The sequence below is a fragment of the Macrobrachium rosenbergii genome, chromosome 56, assembly GCF_040412425.1.
Source record: "Macrobrachium rosenbergii isolate ZJJX-2024 chromosome 56, ASM4041242v1, whole genome shotgun sequence".
Classification (NCBI taxonomy): domain Eukaryota; kingdom Metazoa; phylum Arthropoda; class Malacostraca; order Decapoda; family Palaemonidae; genus Macrobrachium; species Macrobrachium rosenbergii.
In genome coordinates, this window is record NC_089796.1 from 10,787,529 (window position 1) to 10,810,910 (window position 23,382).

A 23,382-nucleotide genomic window follows, 5' to 3' on the forward strand; every position below is an offset into this window, starting at 1 on the left:
TATGCATTAACATTACTTAGGCTCGTAAGAAGTTTTTTATTTTTATATTTATTTAACACCAACACTTCCTGTATTAAAAATAATGATATGTTGAAACATCCTGTTAGTGTTAAAAAGGTCATGCACCTGACTGCGGTGCACTGTAGGCATTACTTAAGTTGTTCTTTTTGCAGCGTCCCTTCGGCCCTAGTTGCAACCCCTGTTCCTTTTACTGTGCCTCCTTTTCATATTCTCTTTTTCCATCTTACTTCCCACCCTCTCCTAACAAATGATTCATAGTGCAACTGCGAGGTTTTCCTCCTGTTACACCTTTCATACCTTCTTCTGTCAATTTCCTTTTCAGCGCTGAATGACCTCATAGGTTCCAGTGCTTGGCCTTAGGCCTGAATTCTGTATTCAATTCGATTCAGTAGAAATTTATTATTATCAGGTAGACGAGTGATCATTGGCACTTTTGCAAGAAAGGAAAACTGATTTTCTTAAATGCACGGTGAGGAAAAAGACAGAATATCCACAGGTATTTATTTTCACGGAGAAGAATATTGTATGATGCAAAGGTATCGCCCGGGAAGTTCACGCCCACGTTTTCTTGGAAGAGGAAATAACAGAAAGATTTAATAGAAGGCAAGTGTGTCTTTTTTGAGTCATATATTTCCACGTTTACATAGCGAACAAAAGAATGACCTGATTGCATAAGATGCAAAAGAAGGTTTGTGTGCATTTTTTGGCCTTGAAAATATTAGCTAACTTACTTCATCCAGAACAGTGGCGTAACCATGGGGGCCGGGGGTGGGGGGGCGGGTGGGATTTCGCCCGTGGCGGCACTGTCGGGGGGCGGCTGGCACTCTGACATCTTTTGAGCAGGTCTGGTCTGGCATTATTCTAGATTTTCTAGCATTTTTCGTCTGATCGGAACACTGAACAGCGATTTATCGACTTTGATGTTATCAGCGAATTCGCTTCTAACAAAGCTAGTAAGGTTCCGTTGTAAATCTGCTGTTTTTTTTCTTTTTTATAGCTTGATGAAATAAAATAAATGACTGATATGCTAAGGCTTAAAATGTGCGTTTAATTTTCACCACTATAGTACTTCTTAGCACTGGAATTGGGCGGCACATTCAGAGCCCGCCCCGGGCGCCATTAACTCTAGTTACGCCACTGATCCAGAGAGCCAGGTAGAGCGTAGTTGAATACTTCTTTTGGGGAATTCCAATGGACTGAACGCGAAAGAGATTACCCAGTGATAGGTTTGACTGATGGTGATTTCCCAAGCTGATCATTTTCATGGCCTCTTTAGGTTTTGAGAAGAAATAGAACAAGGTGTTTTTCATCTCTTTAAATCGCAGGGACGTCATAGTTGGACCAGCTGCAAGGGGCGACTCTTAGTTCTCCTTTTCTTTAGCTATGGAATGGCACAGTGAAAAGTGACACATGTGATGCACATGTAGTGTTCTGAGTCAAGTAAGAGATGGTGGTGCTGGTCTGTCCACTTTCAACTACAGTTTTTATTGCTTTGAGCTTCCCATATAATATCTCGGTCTCTTTCCACGTCATCGCACTTACTTTGATCTCAGTTTTTCTATGGTCCTCTAGTTAGCAGCCTCAGTCCCTATGTACAGTATATATGCGTGTAATGCTCTGGCATTATAACAGTGAAGGTCATATACATTGGCATCACCAGAAATGACTATTTTGAGTATGTGTAAACAGGCACCAATGAAATATTATTACAAAAAAAACCAGGAGCGAATGATTTCCTGGTTTATCCAGTGGTTTACAATGATGGGATGGGACGAAAACTGAAGAGGACTAGTTAGGGGGATGTCAGTTTTTTGAGCAGTGACTGAAAAGGCCCACTTTGCAATTGAAATTAAGAAGACATTATTTGAAGTAAATTTAGAAGCTACCCTTTTGAAGGATATTTTTTTTTGGGGGGGGAACGGTGTCGGTTATGGTAATCGGTATTAGCAACTTTTTTTGTTTTCGAGTAGGAAGAATTTAAGGCGTGTTCTTTGAGTGATCAGGATGAAAAAAAAAACAAATACACATTTATCTGTGTAACTTGAACGAAAAAGGGCATATTTTTTTTTCCTGGGTAGCTAGAATAAACTAGATACTTTGAACTCTCAGACCTGCCCATATTTATTGTAGGGATTCCGACGGTATATCCGCGAGGCATCGCTCAGGAGGAAGTCGCCAAAGGTATTAACAACACGACGAAGTGATCGATTCAGAAAGCAACGGTCAGAGCTGCCCGCCCTTCCTACGCCTCTTCGTCTCGTTCCTCTCCCTCCTTCCTCTCTCCTCGCCTTACCCGGCGCATGCAAATTGAGTCAAGGTTGAGGTTGGAGGGAAAAGTGAGAAAATTCACTTTGGTGGTTATATTTCATTATTGTGGAGGGGAGATCGTTGAGGGTGATTGTGTGTTGCAGTGAGGGCGTGGTGATCGTATGGGGCGTAATACGATGTAGTGGAGGGGCTGGTCCTGTGGGCCGCGGGGATGTTGGGGTTTAGGTCGAAGGGAGATTCCAGGTGGAAGACCAACTTAGGGGTTTCTGGTGAAGGCTAACTTAGGTTTCAGGTGGATAGCTTAGATTTCAGGTGGAATTTTGATTCTTATTAGAGGAGGGTTTTGGTTGAAAGGATAACATTCCTTTTCTGGTTATGAGTTATGAGGCCGATAAGCAGTGGTTCCAGGAGGAACGAAGAAAGGTTTCAGTAGAAATGAAGTGGGGTTCAGGAGGAAAGGGTTTTCAGCAGGGGAATCCCCGTAGGATGTTAGTGCCGTCAGTGCACCTCACTGGGTGCACTGTAGGCACTACTGAAGGTTCTTTGCGGCGTCCCTTTGGCCCCTAGTTGCAACCCCTTTCATTCCTTTTACTGCATCTCCATTCATAGTATCTCTTCCATCTTCCTGTCCACACTGCGAGGTTTTCCTCCTTTTACACCTTTCAGACCTACCTGCTCTCAATTTCCTTTCGAGCGCTGAGTGACCTCATAGGTCCCAGTGCTATATTACATTCCATTCCGTGCAGTAGGGGACGGTGTGTGGGTTCAGGTATAGTGCTGGGTTTTAAATGGATGAGAAAAAGTATATAATTCGTGATATTCTCTGAATTCGAGCATTTTTGAAATGAGAAGTTCGTAAATTAGCAAATTAAAGTGAAACATATTTCAGTAGTGAAGTCGATTCATTTTGAAGAAAGGTGCATTTAGGTACTGATGCGTTTAAACACTTTATTTGGAAATAGGTCTTTTAGACTTAGTACAAGACAGAAATTGAAATTCCCTTCAAGTATTAGACATGAGCCTTTACGTAATGATCTCTTGAATAAGATTATGCAATATTTATATTGATGTAAGGATAAATGGAGTTGTAGGCAATGACTTTTATTTTGTTCTGAGAAGAACGTCTTTGTTCTTGATATTTATTACTGTATTCCATCCACGTTTTCTTCACAATTATTTCTGGCGTTTGATGTTGGTCGCAGGCCATAGGATCCTTAACCCCATCACCCTCCTCTTTTCTCTGTAGGCCGATTGCCGATTGTACAAATGAGCTAGAAGCTCTGATCAAGACCTGGCCTAAAAGATGTGTAGGGAAGATTTCGAATTATACTTAATCCTTACTAAGAATCCTACATTTTGATGCATTTGTATCTATTTATCTATTTATTAATTTAATTTTTTCTTTTTTAATAAGTGTTTTCTCTCCATTCTGTATTTCCCTTTACTTCCTCTTACTTCTGCCTAATAAACACCAAATTGTTTGGAAGCTGGAATCTCAAGTCAGTGGCCCCTGTGGGTTTGTTCCATATGAATAGGTTTCATATACTGAATAATAATAATAATAATAATAATAATAATAATAATAATAATAATAATAATAATAATAATAATAATACTTAGACTTGATAAGGGCATTAAGAGAAAAGAAGGAATTGGCAGACCCATCTCTTAGAGTTGAATGTCATAGAAATTAGAAGTATATATATAGCACTTGATGCTATCATTGAACTGTGCTTGCCCTGTGTCATACAGATGCGCGGTTATTATAGTGTCATTTTCCTGTTGCGCAAAAAGAAATGTTTTAATTCTATGTGATAGACGGACGCACTGATTTAGGTTGACACAACGGAAGCTAGCCAAGATGAGGTTGGTATTTCTTCTCCCTCCCCCAGATCTTTTGCTCTTGTAAGCCCAAGACTTCCTGTTAACTTAACTGGATTTGACTGAAAACAATGCTTAATGCTGTTTAGTTCCCTTAAATATATCATCGCCTTGGTCAGTTATCTTTACGTAAGGGCCAAAAGAACGTTCCTGCTTTTGCGGTAACAGATTTTCCACTCGCAAGTCATGTGACAAATCAGCGATAATTCCGTTATTATTATTATTATTATTATTATTATTATTATTATTATTATTATTATTATTATTATTATTATTGTCTTACTGTACAGAAGACTTGGATTATAATCTTAACTACAGCCGAACCATATAGCCGTATTCTTGACTGAATAATGGCTTTAAAATGATTAATTCAGCTTCTGCTATATGTCTGCGTCCATGAACAAAGTGCAGACCTCATAGATATTTTCAGGGGATAAAACATAAATTAGCTAAACTTTGCCGTTGTAGGCAGCTGTGGATGTCGTAAGATCACGTGACCAAACGGAGAGAAGGGGATTGACATTTTCATTTGCTCACTCCGTGGAAATTAGTTTTAACAGCCATTGTTGTAAGTTATTATTAATGGCAGTATTGTTAGTGTTACCGTTATGTTGCTGCTGCCTAAGAAAAACAAAAAAGTGTTTCATAACAGAGTGTTGCAAGTACTATACGAGTATGTATCCCGTGTGAGCTGTACATTTTGCGAGAAGTATAACGGCTGCTTCTATGTACAAACTGACGGTTAAAACGGCATTTTCACAGTCCCGTTATTCGTCTGACCACACTATAACGTACATTATCCGGATAACCATAAGATATTTGTCTGAGGGAACTCTAGAGACTTTTTTTTTTTTGCTAGAACGTGATGTTTGGGAGATTATAGCTTAAACTTCAATAGTTAGATTAATGCTTAAATTTCGAGCATTAGATTATATCGTAAATTTCGAGCGTTAAATTATAACGTAAATTTCAACCGTTAGATTATAGCTTAAATTTCAAGCGTTAGATTATAGTTTAAATTTCAAGCGTTAGATTATATCGTAAATTGCAAGCGTTATATTATAGCTTAAATTTCAAGCGTTAGATTGTAGATTGAATTTCAAGCGTTAGATTAATGCTTAAATTTCAAGTGTTAAATCATAGCTTAAATTTCAAGCATTAGATTATATCGTAAATTCCAAGCGTTAGAGTATATCGTAAATTTCAATTGTTAGATTATAGCTTAAATATTAAGCGGTAGATTATAGCTTAACTTTCAAGCGCTAGATATAGTTTAAATTCCAAGCGTTAGATTAATGCTTAAATTTCAAGCATTAGGCCTATATTATATCATAAATTTCAAGCGTTATATTATAGCTTAAATTTCAAGCTTTAGATTATAGTTTAAATTTCAAGGGGTAGATTATAGCTTAAATTTATAACATTAGATTGTAACTTAAATTTCAAGCGTTAGATTATATCGTAAATTTCAAGTGTTAGGTTAAAGCTTAAATTTCAAGCGTTAGAGTGTTGCTTAAATTTCAAGCGTTAGGCTATAGTTTAAATTTCAAGCGTTAGGTTTTAGCTTAACTTTCAAGCGTTAGATTGTAGCTTAAATTTCAAGCGTTAGATTATAGCTTAAATTTCAAGCGTTAGATTATAGCTTAAATTTCAAGTTTTAGATTATAGCTTAAATTTCAAGTGGTAGCTTATAGTTTAAATTTATAACATTAGATTGTAACTTAAATTTCATGCGTTAGATTATATCGTAAATTTCAAGCGGTAGGTTATAGCGTAAATTTCAAGCGTTGGAGTATGGCCTAAATTTCAAGCGTTAGATTATATCGTAAATTTCAATCGTTAGCTTTTAGCTTAAATTTCAAGCGTTAGCTTTTTGCTTAAATTTCAAGCGTTAGATTGTAGCTTAAATTTCAAGTGTTAGATTATAGCTTAAATTTCAAGCGTTAGATTGTAGCTTAAATTTCAAGCGTTAGATTATAGCTTGAATTTCAAGCGTTAGATTATAGATTAAATTTAAAGCGTTAGGTTTTAGCTTAAATTTCAAGCGTTAGATTATATCGTAAATTTCAAAAGTTATTATTATTATTATTATTATTATTATTATTATTATTATTATTATTATTCAGTAGAAGAAACCTATTCATACGGAACAAGCCCACCACAGGGGCCACTGACTTGAAATTCAAGCTTCCAAAGAATATGGTGTGAATTAGGAAGAAGAGGAAGTGAAGGAAAATACAGAAAGAAGAGACCCCACTTATTAAAAAAAATAGATAGATAAATAGATATAAATATATTAAAATGATATTTTAATGATATGACCAATAACGTTTCTCTCTCCTTTTCATTTTCCTCATTGTTGTAGACGTGAACGTGACAGGGCCAGATTTTGAGACTGGCCATATTACAGTGTGCGTTGTCCGGTAAACCTTAATATATTTTCCTTAGGGAACTTTTAGAGATTTTTATTTTAATTTTTTTTTTTTGAGGGCGTGATGTTTGGACGATTATAGCCTTTATTGCAGTCGTTATATGTAGAATTGATTTAACACCAGCACGACAATAACCAGTATCTCTCTCTCTCTCTCTCTCTCTCTCTCTCTCTCTCTCTCTCTCCTTCTCCTTCCTTCCTTCCTTTCTATTCCTTTTCGACATAGACGTTGACTTGATAGGGGCATTACGTTACCCGTTCCGTCGGCTTGTGACTTAGAAAAGAAATATTCGTTTTTAAAAAAAAAAAAAAAAAAAGTTACTTAGAATCACGAAATTTGGATGGCCATCAAGAACTTGCACAGCCATTTCTATTAATTAATTCCACGAGGATGTGAGTACATAGAATCTCATTTTGTAGTGTGTGACCTCGGAGCAGTGTCTTTCAGAAGGCTGTTAAACATCATCCTTTGGTGCTAAGGCTGACTTTTTTCCTTCTGCGTCGTTTTTCGCGTTTCCATTAGTCTTAGGATTGTACTAAAAAAAAAAAAAAAAAAAAAACCGCCGAAGTTTCTTCGGCGCAGTCGAGTTTTCTGTACAGCGTATAATGCTGTATGAAACTTTCAGCCACGTCCCATGAAACTCAGCCACGTTCCGGTGGTGGCCTATGTTGTTGGTACCTATAGCGGTGCCAGAAGTACGGTTATGACTAAATTTAACCGTAATTAAAATGAAAAACTACTGAGGGTAGATGGCTGCAATTTGGTATGTTTGATGACTGGAAGGTGGATGATGAGCATACCAATTTGCAGCCCTTTAGCCTCAGTAGTTTTTAGGATCTGAGGGCGGAGAGAAAAAATGAGGACAGAAAAAGTGCGGATATAAAAGTGCGGACAGAAAAAAGTGCTGACAGAATAAAGTGCAGACGGACAGACAAAGCCGGCACAATAGTGCAGACAGAAGAAAGTGTGGACGGACAGACAAAGATCTCAGTAGTTTTCTTTAACAGAAAACTAAAACAGAAAGAATGACTGCCCAAGGAACCTTAAGATACGACTGTATTTTTGAGTATTTTGCCATTGGTGTCGGTAGACAGTGATCGGGACTATTGTCTTTTTGTGTATTAAAAATTAACTCTGTAACATTTTGCCTCGACTAGGCCTCGTTTTTTTCTTCGTACTCATTCAGCATTCATAATATTTCCAAAATTGGCACTTCAAACGAATTCTTTGAAGCAAAAATTTGATTGAATCTTGCCAGTGCATATTGTCATCTGTTGTATGTTCTTGCGAGCTGGTGGGAGAAACAAAATACACGTCCCAAAGACAAACTAAACATTGCTCATACATGTTCGAAATTTCTCTCCAAACACGGCACAGCGTGTTTATATGGGGGCGATAGTATTCGAAAGTACAAAGCCAGAGTTCGATTTTACGAGTTTTGTAAATCACTGTTGTCATAATCATTGGAAAAATAATTCAGACGCTTGGATACCCAACGCTTTTCTTTTCGTTTTTGAAGATTATTATAGTGGGACATAATTTGATCATAGAAAACGTCGCTTTTGGCCCAGAATGTTACTTCAGTGAGTGATTGTGGGGATGACCAAGCTAAAGCTCAGTTGGGACGTGGATAACCGGTTTAAAAGGTGATATGTATAAGGTTCTCCCTTCTGCAGGTTATATTATCAGATGCTCACAACATTGTATTCAGCTCGAGAATTTGAGGCGATGTATATAAGGTTGCTTCTCTTCTACAGAGCGCGAGCGGTAGTGTTGTTTAACACTTTGCACCAAAGAATAAGGTAATTTTACGGAAAAGGGAATGAATGTTAAAACAAACAAAAGACGGTAAATTTCTGAAATAATCTCGTGAATTTATTAAATGATCTTACTTGTACTGCATTAGGCTATGCATCTTTTACTGTATTATTTCAGCAAAAAATTCATTATCGACATCTCCGTGTGCGGAGCTATTGTGAATTACAAAGATATATATATATATATATATATATATATATATATATATATATACTACTATATATATATATATATATATATATATAATTTTCTACGTAGGGTTACATGGAACGTGGTGGTGTAATTCCATTGCCCTGACCATTTGATATTTTACACTGCAACTTGTAATAGTGAAAACGTTGCTTTCACTTTGGCCTTTGGAGGAGAGGCTCTTCCGTCATCTATCGTTCGTTCCATCTCGCCGTGAAGTCTTCAGCCTTGCAATAGTCTTTTTTTTTTATGCCTTGAAATACGATGCATATTGCATGGATATATATACCTGCTTCTGTCAACATGGAGACGTTTACAGCGCTTGTTTTTAATCCTGAATATTATATATATTATATATATATATATATCTCTCTTTTATATATATATATACATTATATATAGTATATATACTTATATATTATATAGTATATCATGGAAAGCATATATATTTACTGTATATAATGTATATATTTGTAGAATGGTGTGTATTTTGCTACAGGCGAAGTTTGGACCCTTCCCCCCCCAAAAAAAAAAAAAAAAAATATCTCAGCGTGGTTAAATAAAAAGGTAGAGATGGTGTTGTGTTGTTGGTAGGGTTGGAGTTCCTCGAGTAAATAGCCATCGATAAGAGTCACGCTATTTGTACTTGGAAAGGGACTTCTTTGTTGGAAAAACGTGGCCTCCATATAACGATATTCAGAAGTTGACTTGGGTGAGGAAAAAGTGTTAGGTTAGATGTTAGTTCAGAGTAGATGGAGAGGCAAGTCGATGGAGTTCAAAGTAGATGGAGAGGCAAGTGGATGGAGTTCAGAGTAGATGGAGAGGCAAGTTGATGGAGATAGCGGAGTGAAATGGAGGTTGAGGTTGAGGCTAAGTGGCAGGGGTAGGGGTGAAAATGTTGATGTAAATGTAGTTAATAAAAATGAGTTTGAAAGTAAGGAAGTGAGAAGAACATGTAAGAATATGGATGAAATATTGAAGAATCTGAGCACTGGGTAATAGTGTCAGGGTAGGTAGAGGGATTAAAAAAAACGAAAAGTGTTGAGATGAGGGAATGCGAGATTTAGTGAAGCAAAGACAGATTATTTGAGGCGCCATTGCAAGACAAGAGAAGATGGTGTATAGAAATACGGAAAGATGGATAAGGTAGTGAAGGTAAGAGACAAAAAAACAAGTTTGCAAGTAACCCCCCCCCCTCCAAAAAAAAAAAAATGGAAAACGTGGTTAAGAACTTTAGGCAGAATAAGTTGTTCTACAGAGAAATAAATGCAGAGGTGAATTGTAATACGGAAATTGGTTTTATGATATGGAGTGATACAATTCCCGGTCGATAGTGAGTATTTTGAAGATTTGTTGATTTTTAAGGTAAAAGAGAAGCCGAGCTGAATGACGCAAGAAAGGAAAAGGGGTTATTGTAAGTGTGAAAATGCTTGTCAGAGTGACTGTTAAGGAGTTATTGAGGTCAATTAAGAGGGTGAATATCCTTCCGTACAGTGATGACAGTGGCTGAAGTGACCAGGGTTTTAAGGTATGTCAGGATCATTGAAAGGTTGTGAGGGAATGGACGAGAGGAATAATGAATTTATATAGGGGTGAACATGTTAGAGGAGCCTGTTGGAATTTTATTGACACAACATTAGTTAGTATATTTGGACGGAGTAAGGCAGAATTTTGATTGTGAAGTAAGACCTGGGACACGATGGTTTAAACAAGGAAGTGGACGTGTGCATTAAGTGGTTGTCATGGTACAGTTTCAGAAGTATGATAATAAAAGGGAAAAGTTCTATGTGGCAAACATGGCCATTGAAAGATCACTTGGTAAAGTTGATAAAGGTGCAAGGAGAGTGATTAAAAGTTCTTGTGAAGGAAGCGAAATCTGATAGAATATTTAAATGGAAGAGTTATTGGTTCTGTGTAAAGGTGGATCTGAGGCAAAGCTGTGTCATGTTTCCATTGCAGTTTAATGTTTTTATGTCGACGGCAAAACGATAATAACCTGGTAGGGCGTAGTGCCGTGGTGCACTGTAGGCATTACTAGAGGTTCTTTGCAGCGTCCCTTCGGCACGTAGCTGCAACCCCTTAATTCCTTTTTCTGTACCTCCGTTCGTATTTTCTTTCTTCCAACTCCTAACAATTGTTTCATAGTGCAACTGCGAGGATCTCCTTCTGTAACACCTTTCAAACCTACCGACTCTCAGTTTCCTTTCCAGCACTGAATGACCTCAATAAATACAAGTGGAAACTTAAGGGATAAGCAACTAAATGGATCATGATTTCGGGTGTAGAATATCTGAGGTTTGCAAAGGGTACCATATTGATTCTATATAGTGATGAAATAGAAGAAACTAGTGCAAGGGTATGTCAGTGTTTGCAAGGCAACGGCTTGAGACTAAAACAAGAGTAAGGTTCTGGGAAGTATGTGGAATCTAGGATGATGGAAGAATGAATGCAGTTAATTCATATACTGTAGGTAAATTTATTTGGGTGTAAATGTAATAGAGGATGGTAGGATGAGAGGGGCAAGGGAGCTTAAGGTGTGTGTGTGTGTGTGTGCGCGCGCGCGCAGAGGATTAGACCGCTTACACTGAAGGAATAGTTCCAGAGAAAAAAAATATCATACAGTACTGTTGAATCATGGGGCAACCTTCAGCGTAGAGCACTTCCATTACATTGGCCAGTTTTTACACCCACTCACAATGATCATCAGCTGCACGCCGAATCCCTATATATACACTGCGCCATTCGTCTCTTCCTTGCACGCCCACTTGTGCTTCTTTCGTTCCATGTCTACAGCGATATTGGTCGTCTCTCCTCCCAATCTGTCGCCCTCTTCGTTTCCTACGCCCACATTTCACTTTCATAAAGAAAAATAGACTCGACAATCTCTTAATGCATATCCACCTTGGCCCTCAGTGATATACTTCCTTCCAAATACCTGTAGGAATCAACCTCTTCCATCCTTCTACCAGCCATATTAACAATCATTGCGCAATCTTCGTTGTTCCCTTATATCTTCATAGCCTTACTCGTGCATATTTATTCACAGGTTTCTCCTCTTACAAAAACTTTCAAGCTTTTTCTAGTTACTGCAGTTTCTCTTCACTATCCAAGAGTACTCCATTCGTGACTTATTTTCACATTCCAAAACTTTTCCCGTAGGGGGATAGTGCTGTCAGTGCACCTCATGCAGTGCACTGTTGGCGTTACTTAAGGTTTATTGCAGCGTCCCTCCGGTCCTCAGCTGCACCCTTTTCATTCCCTGTACTGTACCTACGTTCATATTCTCCTGGTTCCAGGTTGCTGTCCAACCTCTCTTAACATTTGTTTCATAGTGCAACTGCGAGGTTTTCCTCCTGTTGCACCTTTCAAACCTTTCTACTCCCAATTTCCGTTTCAGCGCTGAATGACCTTAAAGGTCCCAGCTCTTGGCCTAAATTCTGTATTCCATTCCATTCCATTTCACAGCTTTGCATCTGCACGTACTGGACCACGTTCGACTTCTGGCAATACTCGGTCCATAAATATATTGAGTAGTGAAGGAGATTTTAACTGACCCTTGCCTCCGACCCACTTTTCGTTCTTACCCTACTGAGCTGTCCAACTTCTTGAATTTTTGAATTTTCTTCCTCTTAATTTAAGATGAAATTCTTAGACGAAACTTCTTGAAGTTTCTATCACTGACCCGTCTCCAGTATGTCCTTTAACTTAAACGTTTTGCTTCCATCGTGAAAACTTTTAATTGCTCTCAACGAATTATTTCCAGTACTGTAAATCCTCAACACGCACGAGCTGGCGAGTACATACGAATATCCATCGTCTGTCTATCGTTTATATCCATCTATCTATTTATCTTTATTTATGTATGTATGTATTATATATATATATATATATATATATATATATATATATATATATATATATATATATATATATATATATATATATATATATATATATATATATATATATATATATATATGTGTGTGCGCATGCGTAGAGACTGCATAAAGTTCAAGACGCGTAATTTGATGGTATGGTCTTCACACGATCATGATAAATTTGATATTAGGTCGGTAATGAATGTGTGTAATAAAACGGATACCCTAACGGGCAATTTACTTTTCACTGCTGGGCTTACCTGTTTTAAGCAGTTGCCAGCCGTCGGCTGAATTATTTTCAAAAATTTTCAGCAAGGCCGTGCGTAGTACCACTCTCTCTAACCTCAAGACTAAGTTCATATATGGTCTGTTGTAAGTTTCTAAGCATTGGTTATTTTATTTTTTGTTTTTGTTTTCGTTTTGTTTTGTTCGGTATATCCCAAATCTTCCTTCATTAATGTTATTGATAAAAGTGGCAGCATGCTGAAGAAGTTTCCCAACATGTTTAATAAGAAAGTGTCACCAGTCGATCGTTCAGAAATTTCCTTCCCAGAATTCTGAAATTCTTTGGATGTTCTTATTTAATTGGCTGTCTCTCACTCATCACTCTCTCTCTCTCTCTCTCTCTCTCTCTCTCTCTCTCTCTCTCTGATCTTCACATGCGCCTCAGGTTAAAAACATTGGTGACATGTGTCTTTCTTTCACATCGTGCGGGAAGCATATTTATCAGCCCAATTAGAATAGAGGCGCCGAGCTCGAAAAACAGATTAAAGATTCGTATGCGGCCAGGCGGAAAGATGTAAATCAGATGGCGGTTGTTTTTTTCCCCACAAGCTGACACGAACGAACGCAAAGAAAGAAAGAAAGGAAAGAAAAAGATTGAAGAAAAAGGACTGAAGAAAGAAACAGAGATAATTGTAATTGTCGCTTATCTTTAGATTTACTCTTATTCTTCTCCGTCGTCGCATTTAAATAAAATATATCTCCGAGATGGATAAAAGGCCCTTTGGCATTATAATGTTTTAGATCTGGACCTCTTTGAACCTGTGCTTCTAAAGAAAGAACGAAAGAAAAAAAAAAAAGGAGAATTGAGAGCAATCTATCGCCCGTGTCTCCAATAATCTGTCCCGCGCGTTTATTGGGGTGGAACAACCCTCTTAATTTGAAAATCCCGCCATTCATTTGAATTCCGCGCCCTTCTTCGTAATTTGATTTGAATTTTGCCGCACTTGTGTGCGCGCTGTTTTGTTGACGGTGGTGTGTTAGGTTGTGTAAAACGCCTGGACGTCTTCCGTTTTTCATTTGTCCTCTATGAATCGAACTTCTGTTTCATTCTGTGAAAAATACATTCCCCGGTATGCACTCACTCGTTGTTTTGTTAATCGCCCTACTTGAATTAGGATTTTCCCATTATACAAAGTTTTCGGGTATTGATTTGAAGACGTTTAAAGTGAGCATTGTTTTCTGGCAACATGTAGCGTCTACGCTCCTCCCCTTGTCTCTTGTGGCCTGTCGGGATGAGGGGAGAAAAGAGGGTAGAATGTGCGTGCGTGTGTGTGTCTATTTTACGTCTCTGAGTCGGCTGAGATTTTGTGTGTGCGTGTGTCTGTGTGTTTGAGGGGTTTGGGGGGGGGGCGGGGTTGGACTGATAGGAGGAAAGAAGGAGGGTTTGAATCCAGCCGTTATTGTGGCGAGAAAATGTGACACTTTTTAATTATGCCCCCAGGTTACAGAATTAACTAGGCATTAAACGATTCCCTTATTAAATATGTGGTAACCCCGCTTGTGCGAACCACCGCTTTGCATGAGTGGGAGGGGCGTCGGGTTTTAAAAAATTCGTTTAAACCCCATCGCATCTTGTGAGTTTTCCGAAGCGAACATATTGGATTGTTTCATCGGATATCCGTTCCTTTTGAGAGCCGAAGGTGTTGAATCGAGTTAGCATTGGGGAAAGGGGTTTGGGAGGGGCCAGGGAATGAGACGCGACGGGTTTCGGGGGAGGAGGTGAGGCGGTTCTTTTGGGTCGGTCTTCAGCCAATATTGGCAAAGGCTCGCGAGGGGGAGAAATTAACGCGGGAAAAAGACGCGCCAAAGTGATTGTGTTCCAGGGTTTGGCGGGAAATTACATCGCCTTGAGTGGCTCTCTCTCTCTCTCTCTCTCTCTCTCTCTCTCTCTCTCTCTCTCTCTCTCTCTCTCTCTCTCCTTGGTTTCTCTGCGGCGAAATGCAACCAAGCGTGATCTCATTCTCTTATTACACCTCATTTATCGGGTTATCTGTGTTGCTCGGGGCTACTTAAGCTCTTTCAAGATATTTTGGAGAAGTGCGACGTAGCCCTGCTCTCTTAAATTAGTAATGGTATATAGCCTATGTATTCCTGTTTACATCCGTATTATTTTTTAGTGTTTATTATTTTTACAAGCGATAAGGCCGTAGTGATTGAATTAGAAAGGAAAATAACCTATTTCATGACGGCAAAGTGAATTTTTAATCGCCGCATAAAAATCGTACTTACAGAAATCCATGAAAAAAAAAAGTTCGAACCATTCCAGCTTTTCCATATAGTACATGGTATGAAAATATCAGACATATACTTTTGCTATACTTGGCATAAAAAAAAGGCAATTTCTGTTCCGATATTACTTTAAGAACCGATGAAAATTATTTTACGCGTCGTTCCTAATTGACCTAACATAAAGTCTTGGCCACTCCAATTTTTTTATTATTTGTAATTTTGATCACTGAAACTCACGGACGTGTTCATTATGAGGGTCGATGATCCTCCCTCAGTGAGACTCCGTAGGGGGTTAAGTCTGTGAGTGCACCTCATGCGGTGCACTGTAGGCATTACTGAAAGTTCTTTGCAGCGTGCCTTCGGCCCCAAGCTGCAACCCCAATCATTCCTTTTACTGGACCTACATTCGTGTTCTCTTTCTTCCATCTTACTTTCCACCGTCTCCTAACACTTGATTGATTCATAGTGCAACTGCGAGGCTTTCCTCCTGTTACGCCTTTCTGTCCCTTTCTACTGTCAATTTTCGTTTCAGGGCTAAATGACCCCATTGGTCCCCGCGCTTCGCCCTTGGCCTAAATCCTATATATTCCTACTCCCTCAGTGAGCCCCGAAAAGTCAGTGAATTTTGGAATCTGTTCTTAGGTGAGAGGTAGGTAAAACTAACTGGTATTTACCCCCGAAAGAAATCATGAAGGGTGATAATGCACCTTCCACTATTAACCACTCAAGGCAAATGAGTAAAATTTGACGGTTATGAACCTGCTTATTTTCACTGCAGTTCTTTAAAAAGCAAACTATCCTGAGTTAATATGGTGTTCTGGGGTCTGTGGCCCTTCGTGAAAATGTGACCTGTGGCTTTTCGTGGAAGTGTGGTCAGCCTGGCAATATGAGTTACTGTGCAGTAATTTCCACTAAGGTAATGAAAATAAGGATACCCGTAGGGCTTTTAATGAACTTTAAAAACAAAAAAATTAGAACGTTACTTAACTTATTCTGAGTGTTATTTATTTATTTACTTTTTAGTGTGTGTGTATGTATGGAAACGTGAGCAAATGTATTTATTGTGTGCGTGTGTTCCAGTATGGAATTAGCATGTGCCCTTGTGCAGTTTTTAGTTTCATTTTCAGTCATTCATCACATTTGGTCCCATGGCTAGGCCTCTGGCCTAGACCCGGTATTTCATTCAAATCCTTCGGGCCAGCCCTATGAGAGCTGATAGTCAGCTCAGTGGTCTGGTTAAACTATTTCAATAATAATTTCTCGAAAAACGAGTATGAAATTTTTGTTATTATCACCTTATTGCAGCTCGGAACCGATTACGAAGGCTAGGGTTAAAGGTCAAGTAATGAGCCCTCCTTTATAGAAATCAGGGGTTACAGAAACTTGTGACAATCCTTTGCGGTTTAATGCCAGCTGCATCTTATATCAGTGAGGCCTCAAAGCCACTGTAACAAAAGCAACTTAATTTTTAATGAATGGTTGAAAGAATAATTGAAATTTAAAGAATAATTGAAATTTATCTATTGCTGTTTAAAGTTAATTTTTGCAAAATTCTAATGCAGGATTATTACGTGCATTTTCTCTAGAAAAAAAAAAATGGGTAAAAGAGCATCGTAAATAGATAAACCCCGTAGGGGTTAGTGCCGTCAATGCACCTCATGCGGTGCACTGTAGGCATTACTTAAGGTTCTTTGCAGCGTCCCTTCGGTCCTTAGCTGCAAACCTTTTTATTCCTTTTACTGTACCTCTGTTCATATTATCTCTTTTTCACCTTTCCACCTTCTCTTAGCAATTGTTGCATAGTGCAACTGCGAGGTTTTCCTCCTGTTACACCTGTCGAACCTTTCTACTGTCAATTTCCGTTTCAGCGCTGAATAACCTCATAGGTCGCAGTGCTTGGCCCTGGGCCAAAATTCTATATTCTTCTCAGTAAATAGAAAAAAAAAATTGTGCGGAGCGTGACAATTGCTAAGTCGGGCTCCTCTCGGAGTAAGTGTCAATAAAAGAAGTATTCTTAGGCAGCGTGAAAGCTAATTGTAATTTTTACAAAAGTAACCTAACTTTGGCAGGGCACGGCGCTAAACGGGTCTGGTGGTGCCAGTGCCTGGTTCCCGACCCCATATACCATACCATACCATACCATACCATACCATACCATATTTCATTCGTTACACAAATGGCGGTTCTCAAGAGAAACTGAAAGTTCAGGAGATGGGATGTTGTGAACTGAAATTCTAGTACACCGTATTAAATGGTAACTGGAGAATTGATCTTAAATTTGATGTGTCGGACAACTCATGTCTGAAAGTTGAGGAAATATTGACGTTTGATATTGTTCTGTTACATTATTAAACTTCGTCAAATCTTCCATTTGTTTGTGCTAATTATATTTGGAATTCTTTCCTTGCTTACGTGTTCCTTCGTTTGTATAAAGTTCCATCCTGCTAGAGGCCGGCGTATCTTGCCCAATAGGGTCTCGGTCCCACTTTTTTTTTTTTTTTTGTCTCCCTGGCTTTGAGAGAGAGAGAGAGAGAGAGAGAGAGAGAAGAATTGACTAAAATTGACTAAAGAAAAAAATTACTGAAAAATTTATTCAAGAAAATGAGAATTTGATGCTGGTAGAGAGGAAAAGGCTTGCATCATTTAAATCACAATTTGCATAATGGACCAGATGCGAAGTCCAGTGGAAGCCCGATTACGACTGGTAATCGGATTGTAATCCCCGGATTTATGTAGTGTCGGTCATTTAAGCCTTTTCAAGTACTTGTGTGTATTGCGGTCTTTGAATTTAACACCATTCAGTGCATATGTCGATTATTTTGCTGTTTCCGTTCGCTACTTGAATGGCGAATGTTATGTAAGAGAGAGAATATAGGATTTAGACCACAGGCCAGGCCGAGCGCTGTAACCTCTGAGGTCATTCAGCGCTGAAACAGAAATTGAGAGTAAAAAGATTCTAAAGGTGTCATAGGAGGAAAACGTCGCAGTTGCACTATGAATCAATTGTTAGGAGAGGCTGGAAAGGAAGATGGAAGATAGAATATGAACGGAGGTACAGTAAAATTACGCGAACATTTGTCGTCTATGTGAAACTCCATCATGCGCTTTTCTAAATTAACTTTTCGTTTTCCTTCATTTCTCTTTTCTTCATAAACTTGAGTTTTTTCATATATGAAGGCTGAATAAATATCAAGAAAAACAAGCGACTTTTGAACTGGGGTCACAGCCATTGCAAGAGATCTGGTACTACTGAAGTCTTAAGAGATATCCGACTCTTTCCGCTAGTTCACTGATCTCATTGTGACCCATTGGCGCTTATAAAGTCATTTGGAAGATACAGTAACGGCTGGGTTATTTACAGGTCGTTGGTACCACTGAACGCTTAAGAATAATCGTAAAACCCACTTGGCACAAAACTAAACAGAGAGTTTAACCTGTACGGTCACTTGATTGCAAGTCATGATATATATATATATATATATATATATATATATATATATATATATATATATATATATATATATATATATATATATATATATATATAATGTGTATTATATATATCTATATTATCTGTCTATCTATATACACACATACACACACATATGTATATAGTATATATACATATATATATATATATATATATATATATATATATATATATATATATATAACAATTAACGTCCGTATGTCGAGTCTTACTTTTAAGGGTTGGACATGAGATGAATTCTTTTCTCCGTCCTTTATTTTGTGCATTTCTAACTGAATTCACATCCGGCATCGGCCTTTATCTATGTCCGTTTTAACGATTTCCGGTCCTCCTTCCATGTCAGCTGCTTTTGTGAGTAACGGCTTCTCACCCTTTCTCATCACATGTCCAAACCGCCTCAGTGTTCGAGATGATGTCCATTTCCCAGCCTGTCAGTGTCATATATATTTTCCAGCGCCCTCTACCCACGAAAAGCTTTTTGTTGTCACAAAGATCTCCACCATATCCTTTATAAATGCCAATTTTTGTGTTTGTATGTATGTATTATATGTATGTACGTATGCATGTATATATGTATGTGTAGGACCCAGAAAAAAAAATTAGTCAGGAGGGAATCCGGTAGCTTGGCGGTGGACGGAGAGAAACTAATCGTATTGAGCTTTGAAAGGTTGCTCAACTCTACAAAAAATGTGGCATACGGTATCTTGTAGGGTGTTATTGGTTGCCTGAGAGCAGAAGGGCCGCTGCTTTAGCTAAGAGGAATAGGTAGAATGTCACTAAATGTTATACTCGCGGTCGGTAGTAACTGCTCTCCTTTCTTCACTACTTTTATGAAATATGAACATTAGATTCAAGTCATGTGTCGGGAACCAACTGAACGGACGGCTGAGAGAGAGAGAGAGAGAGAGAGAGAGAGAGAGAGAGAGAGAGAGAGAGAGAGAGAGAGAGAGAGAGAGAAATGTAATTTCTAGGATATCTAGACCTATTTTCTTGCCCCCTGATTGATAGGTAATTTCTCGCCATCGCAACATGAATCATCTGCTATACACTATTATTGCGCGATTATCGTCATGAGCGCAGTACTTCGCGGCATCCAAAATAATTATAGATGGATGAAGCTTTGTCCTGGATCTGTATGGACTCAGTATTTTCCAAGGTCTTCGTGCATGAAGTTTTACCACTGCTGTTGAGGTACATCGAATTAGATTGCAGTTGTAGTTGTTCATGTTTGTTCATATTTTATATAAAAAAACATTTCAATTTTGTTTCGATAAACGGCCATGTCAAGTATATCAGTGTATATTTACAAATCAGTCATTTCTGTTTCGACAAATTGTAGGCAGTTACGAATACCTTTTTCCTCTTATTTAGGACCTTAGTTACAAAATTTTAACGTAGAATTTTTAGTTTTCTGTAAAAGAAAACTATTGTGCCGGCTTTGTCTGTCCTTTCGCAATTTTTCTGTCCGCACTTTTTCCATCGCTCTCAGATTTTAAAAACTACTGAGGCTAGAGGGCTGCAAATTGCTATGTTGATCATCCACCCTCCAATCATTAAACATACCAAATTGAGGTCCTCTAGCCTCAGCAGTTTTTATTTTATTTCAGGTTAAAGTTAGCCATAATCGTGCTTCTGGCAACGATATAGGATATGCCACCACCGGGCCGTGGTTAAAGCTTCATGGGGCCGCGGCTCATACAGCATTATACCGAGACCACCGAAAGATAGACCTATTTTCGGTGGCCTTGATTATACGCTGTACAGAAAACTCGATTGCTCCGAAGAAACTTCGGCGCATTTATTACTTGTTTTATATGGGACCGTTTGCCGTCCCCGTCCAAGAAGGCTCATTTATCGGGATGTAATGGAGACTTAATTACCAGTCTAGTTAATTAGGATCAGATTAGACTTTAGGGGTATGTTAATTCCAAATAGTTCTAACTCAGGAATGCAATTAATAATCTGCAAGAATCTCCTATCTACCCCGTAGGCGGTAGTGCTGTCAGTGCACCTCACGCCACTGCTTAAGGTTTATTGCAGCGTTCCTTCGGTCCCTAGCTGCAACCCCTCTCATTCCTTTTACTGTACCTACATTCATATTCTCTTCCATCATGCTGTCCAACTTCTCTTAACATTTGTTTCATAGTGCAACTGCGAGGTTTTCCTCCTGTTACATCTTTCAAACCTTTCTACTCCCAATTTCCGTTTCAGCACTGAATTACCTCATAGGTCCGAGCGCTTGGCCTTTGGCCTAAATTCTATATTCCATTCCTTATCTTTTAGATAATAGCCCAAATGGAATCCCTGACATGGAAGACTTGCTCTGTACACGAAATTGTTTGCTCTCAATCATCACCATTTTACTCTTAATACAGAAACAAACGGCCAAGATGAGTCAGAGGCAGAAGTCGAAAGTGCAGCACATTATTTAGAATTCTTGTGATTCTTCATCTCTCAAACATTTCTTAGGAGGAGATATTGCTCTAGTCATTTGATATATTGTTTGTAGGTATGAGATGAACTTTCCACCTCTTCCAATATTGTGATATATATTTCTCCTCCAAAGAGAGAAGGCACTGTCATTTTGACATCAGAGGACGGCGTTCAGTCGCCAGCCATTGTCTCCAATAACTTCAAAGTCTTTTGATAAAAGGCATCGGGTCTTTTTCCTGTTATTCGTCAAACTCGGGATACTTAAATCTTTCTTCTCTTCTTTTCTTTTCTCTTGTGAGATCACCTTCAGGGCGAGCTTGGGTTCGCGGCTGTGTCGGTTTCTGTTTATTGTGACGCCAGTTTATGGCAAATAATCAGTCACGAGTCATCATCACTTTTTATTTATTACACAACTTGGTGGGAATAGTTCCTGTAAGCTCTTTCTTTCCACTGAGGCTTAATATCCATCCTAGATGAGATTTATAAAAGTAGGATGACAGATACGGTTTGACATGAGCCCATCCCAGGCTAAAGCTACAGAGTCATTTAGTGCCTTCAGACAAGAAGGAGAAAGGAACACACACACACTAATAATAATAATAATAAAAAAACTGTTCAAGTTAATTTCCGACACAAAGTCCTACGGCAGTACCCTACTGTAACGGTTAGACATTCTGGAGTCTTCGTTTATACGTGGCATTCGAATTTAGCTTTATTTTTTATTATTATTTTTTTTTTAAATTTTGGGTTTTGACATAAAATGAGTAGGCGCCCGTTTTTATTTTTTTTATTTTATTTTTCAAAGATATGTGTCCATAATTTTCTTTTGTTAATTTTGCCTTTTGGCATATTGTCGGTTTATACAAATATTTTTATTAAAGCCGTTTAGTTCACATTCTTTCTTCCGTATTACTTTCGACCCTGTCCTCACAATTGTTTCATGGTGCAGCTGCGAGGCTTTCCTCCTGTTACACTTTTCAAACCTTTACTCTGGATTTCCCTTTCAGCGCTGAATGACCTCACAGGGCCCAGCGGTAAGCCTTCGGCCTAAATTGTATATATTCTATGCACTACTGAATAGGCCTTTTGCCTTATGTTCGTATTTTGATTTTTGCACATTATATATACGAAACGTTGCATGTCATACTTCCACAGTAACGCCGACTGGCCCACCTGACCCCCTAATATCTTCTTGCAAATAAGTATCCTCAACGATTAGTTTTTCTCTTGATCTGTAAAACTAATTTACATCCTCTATCCGCTAGTCATTTTCATTTTTGAATTTCCCTCAATGTGATTGTATAAATTTTTTCTATTTCCTAATATTTTGGCAGTTCAGAAGAATCTGATTATTAGTGACCTTTCCAAAATATTTTATTTATTTTAGTTTCGTTATTTTCTATACGTAATTCGAATTCATAACCTCTGAAATTATATTTCCTTTTGTTTCAGGGATAATCACTGTCCTCGATGCGAAATATGTGGAACATGTAAGTACCCAGGAACATTTAAATAAATCTTGATCAACTTTCTCTTGAGTGAACTTGTACCATTTGTTTTTTTATGTATTTAAACCTGCAGGAAAATAATTTTATAATAATGGAAATTGTTAGTGTATAGAAACGTGTTATTCCCAAAATTTTTGCTATTTTTGTCCTAGAATTCCTAAGTTTGTTTTGAAAGTTGTAATTGGGAGGACAAATCAGCATTATTCAGTATCGGGGTTTTGTTTATTTATATAGTTATATATTATATATATATATATATATATATATATATATATATGTATATATATATATATATATATATATATATATAATATATGTACAGTATATATATATATATATATATATATATATATATATATATATATATATTTATATATATATATAACATATTTATATATATATATAAAGCTTTCCAGTTCTTTTGAATTTTCTTCAAAACCTGAAATAGACAGGGGAACATTGAACTGCCCGTCCCTTCGGCGTCTCTGTATGAAACTTTCTAATAACTTTTGAAAAATTAATTGTAATTATAATTACTGAATAATCTTCACTTCCATAAAAACCAGTTTTTTATGCAATGGTACAATTTTGACCAGAAGTATAGGTATCTATACATGTGTGAGTGACACGTTTTATGAATAAATTATTATTATGAAGAACTTTTTTCTTTAATTTTTAGTAAGTTGTTTAATATCAGCCTCAACCACTGTAATTTTAATGTGATTTGATAACTAAGGTCATTACGCTTTTGGAATAATTGACAGCTGAGGAAGATCGCTGTGAGATGTGACCTCACGGTATGAAATACATCGATCAATCAGTCATTCCAGATCATTGCCAGTTGTGACGCCACCGCATAACGCTCTATTACTCAGTGCAAATCATTATCAGAAAAAAAATATGATCGCATTTGTAGCGTCATTGCAAAACAAATAATCGGTCAATCCTTC

At 37.9% G+C, this 23,382-nt stretch overlaps 1 protein-coding gene across 1 annotated transcript in view; it reads left to right on the top strand.

The window, feature by feature from the left end:
- The window catches only part of LOC136836388 (zinc-regulated GTPase metalloprotein activator 1-like), a 125,016-nt gene that overhangs the window by 72,473 nt on the left and 29,161 nt on the right, over nt 1-23,382 (top strand). Inside the window, 1 exon segment of the mRNA XM_067100584.1 lies at nt 22,377-22,414. Within this exon segment, the coding sequence (XP_066956685.1) occupies nt 22,377-22,414 (38 nt within the window).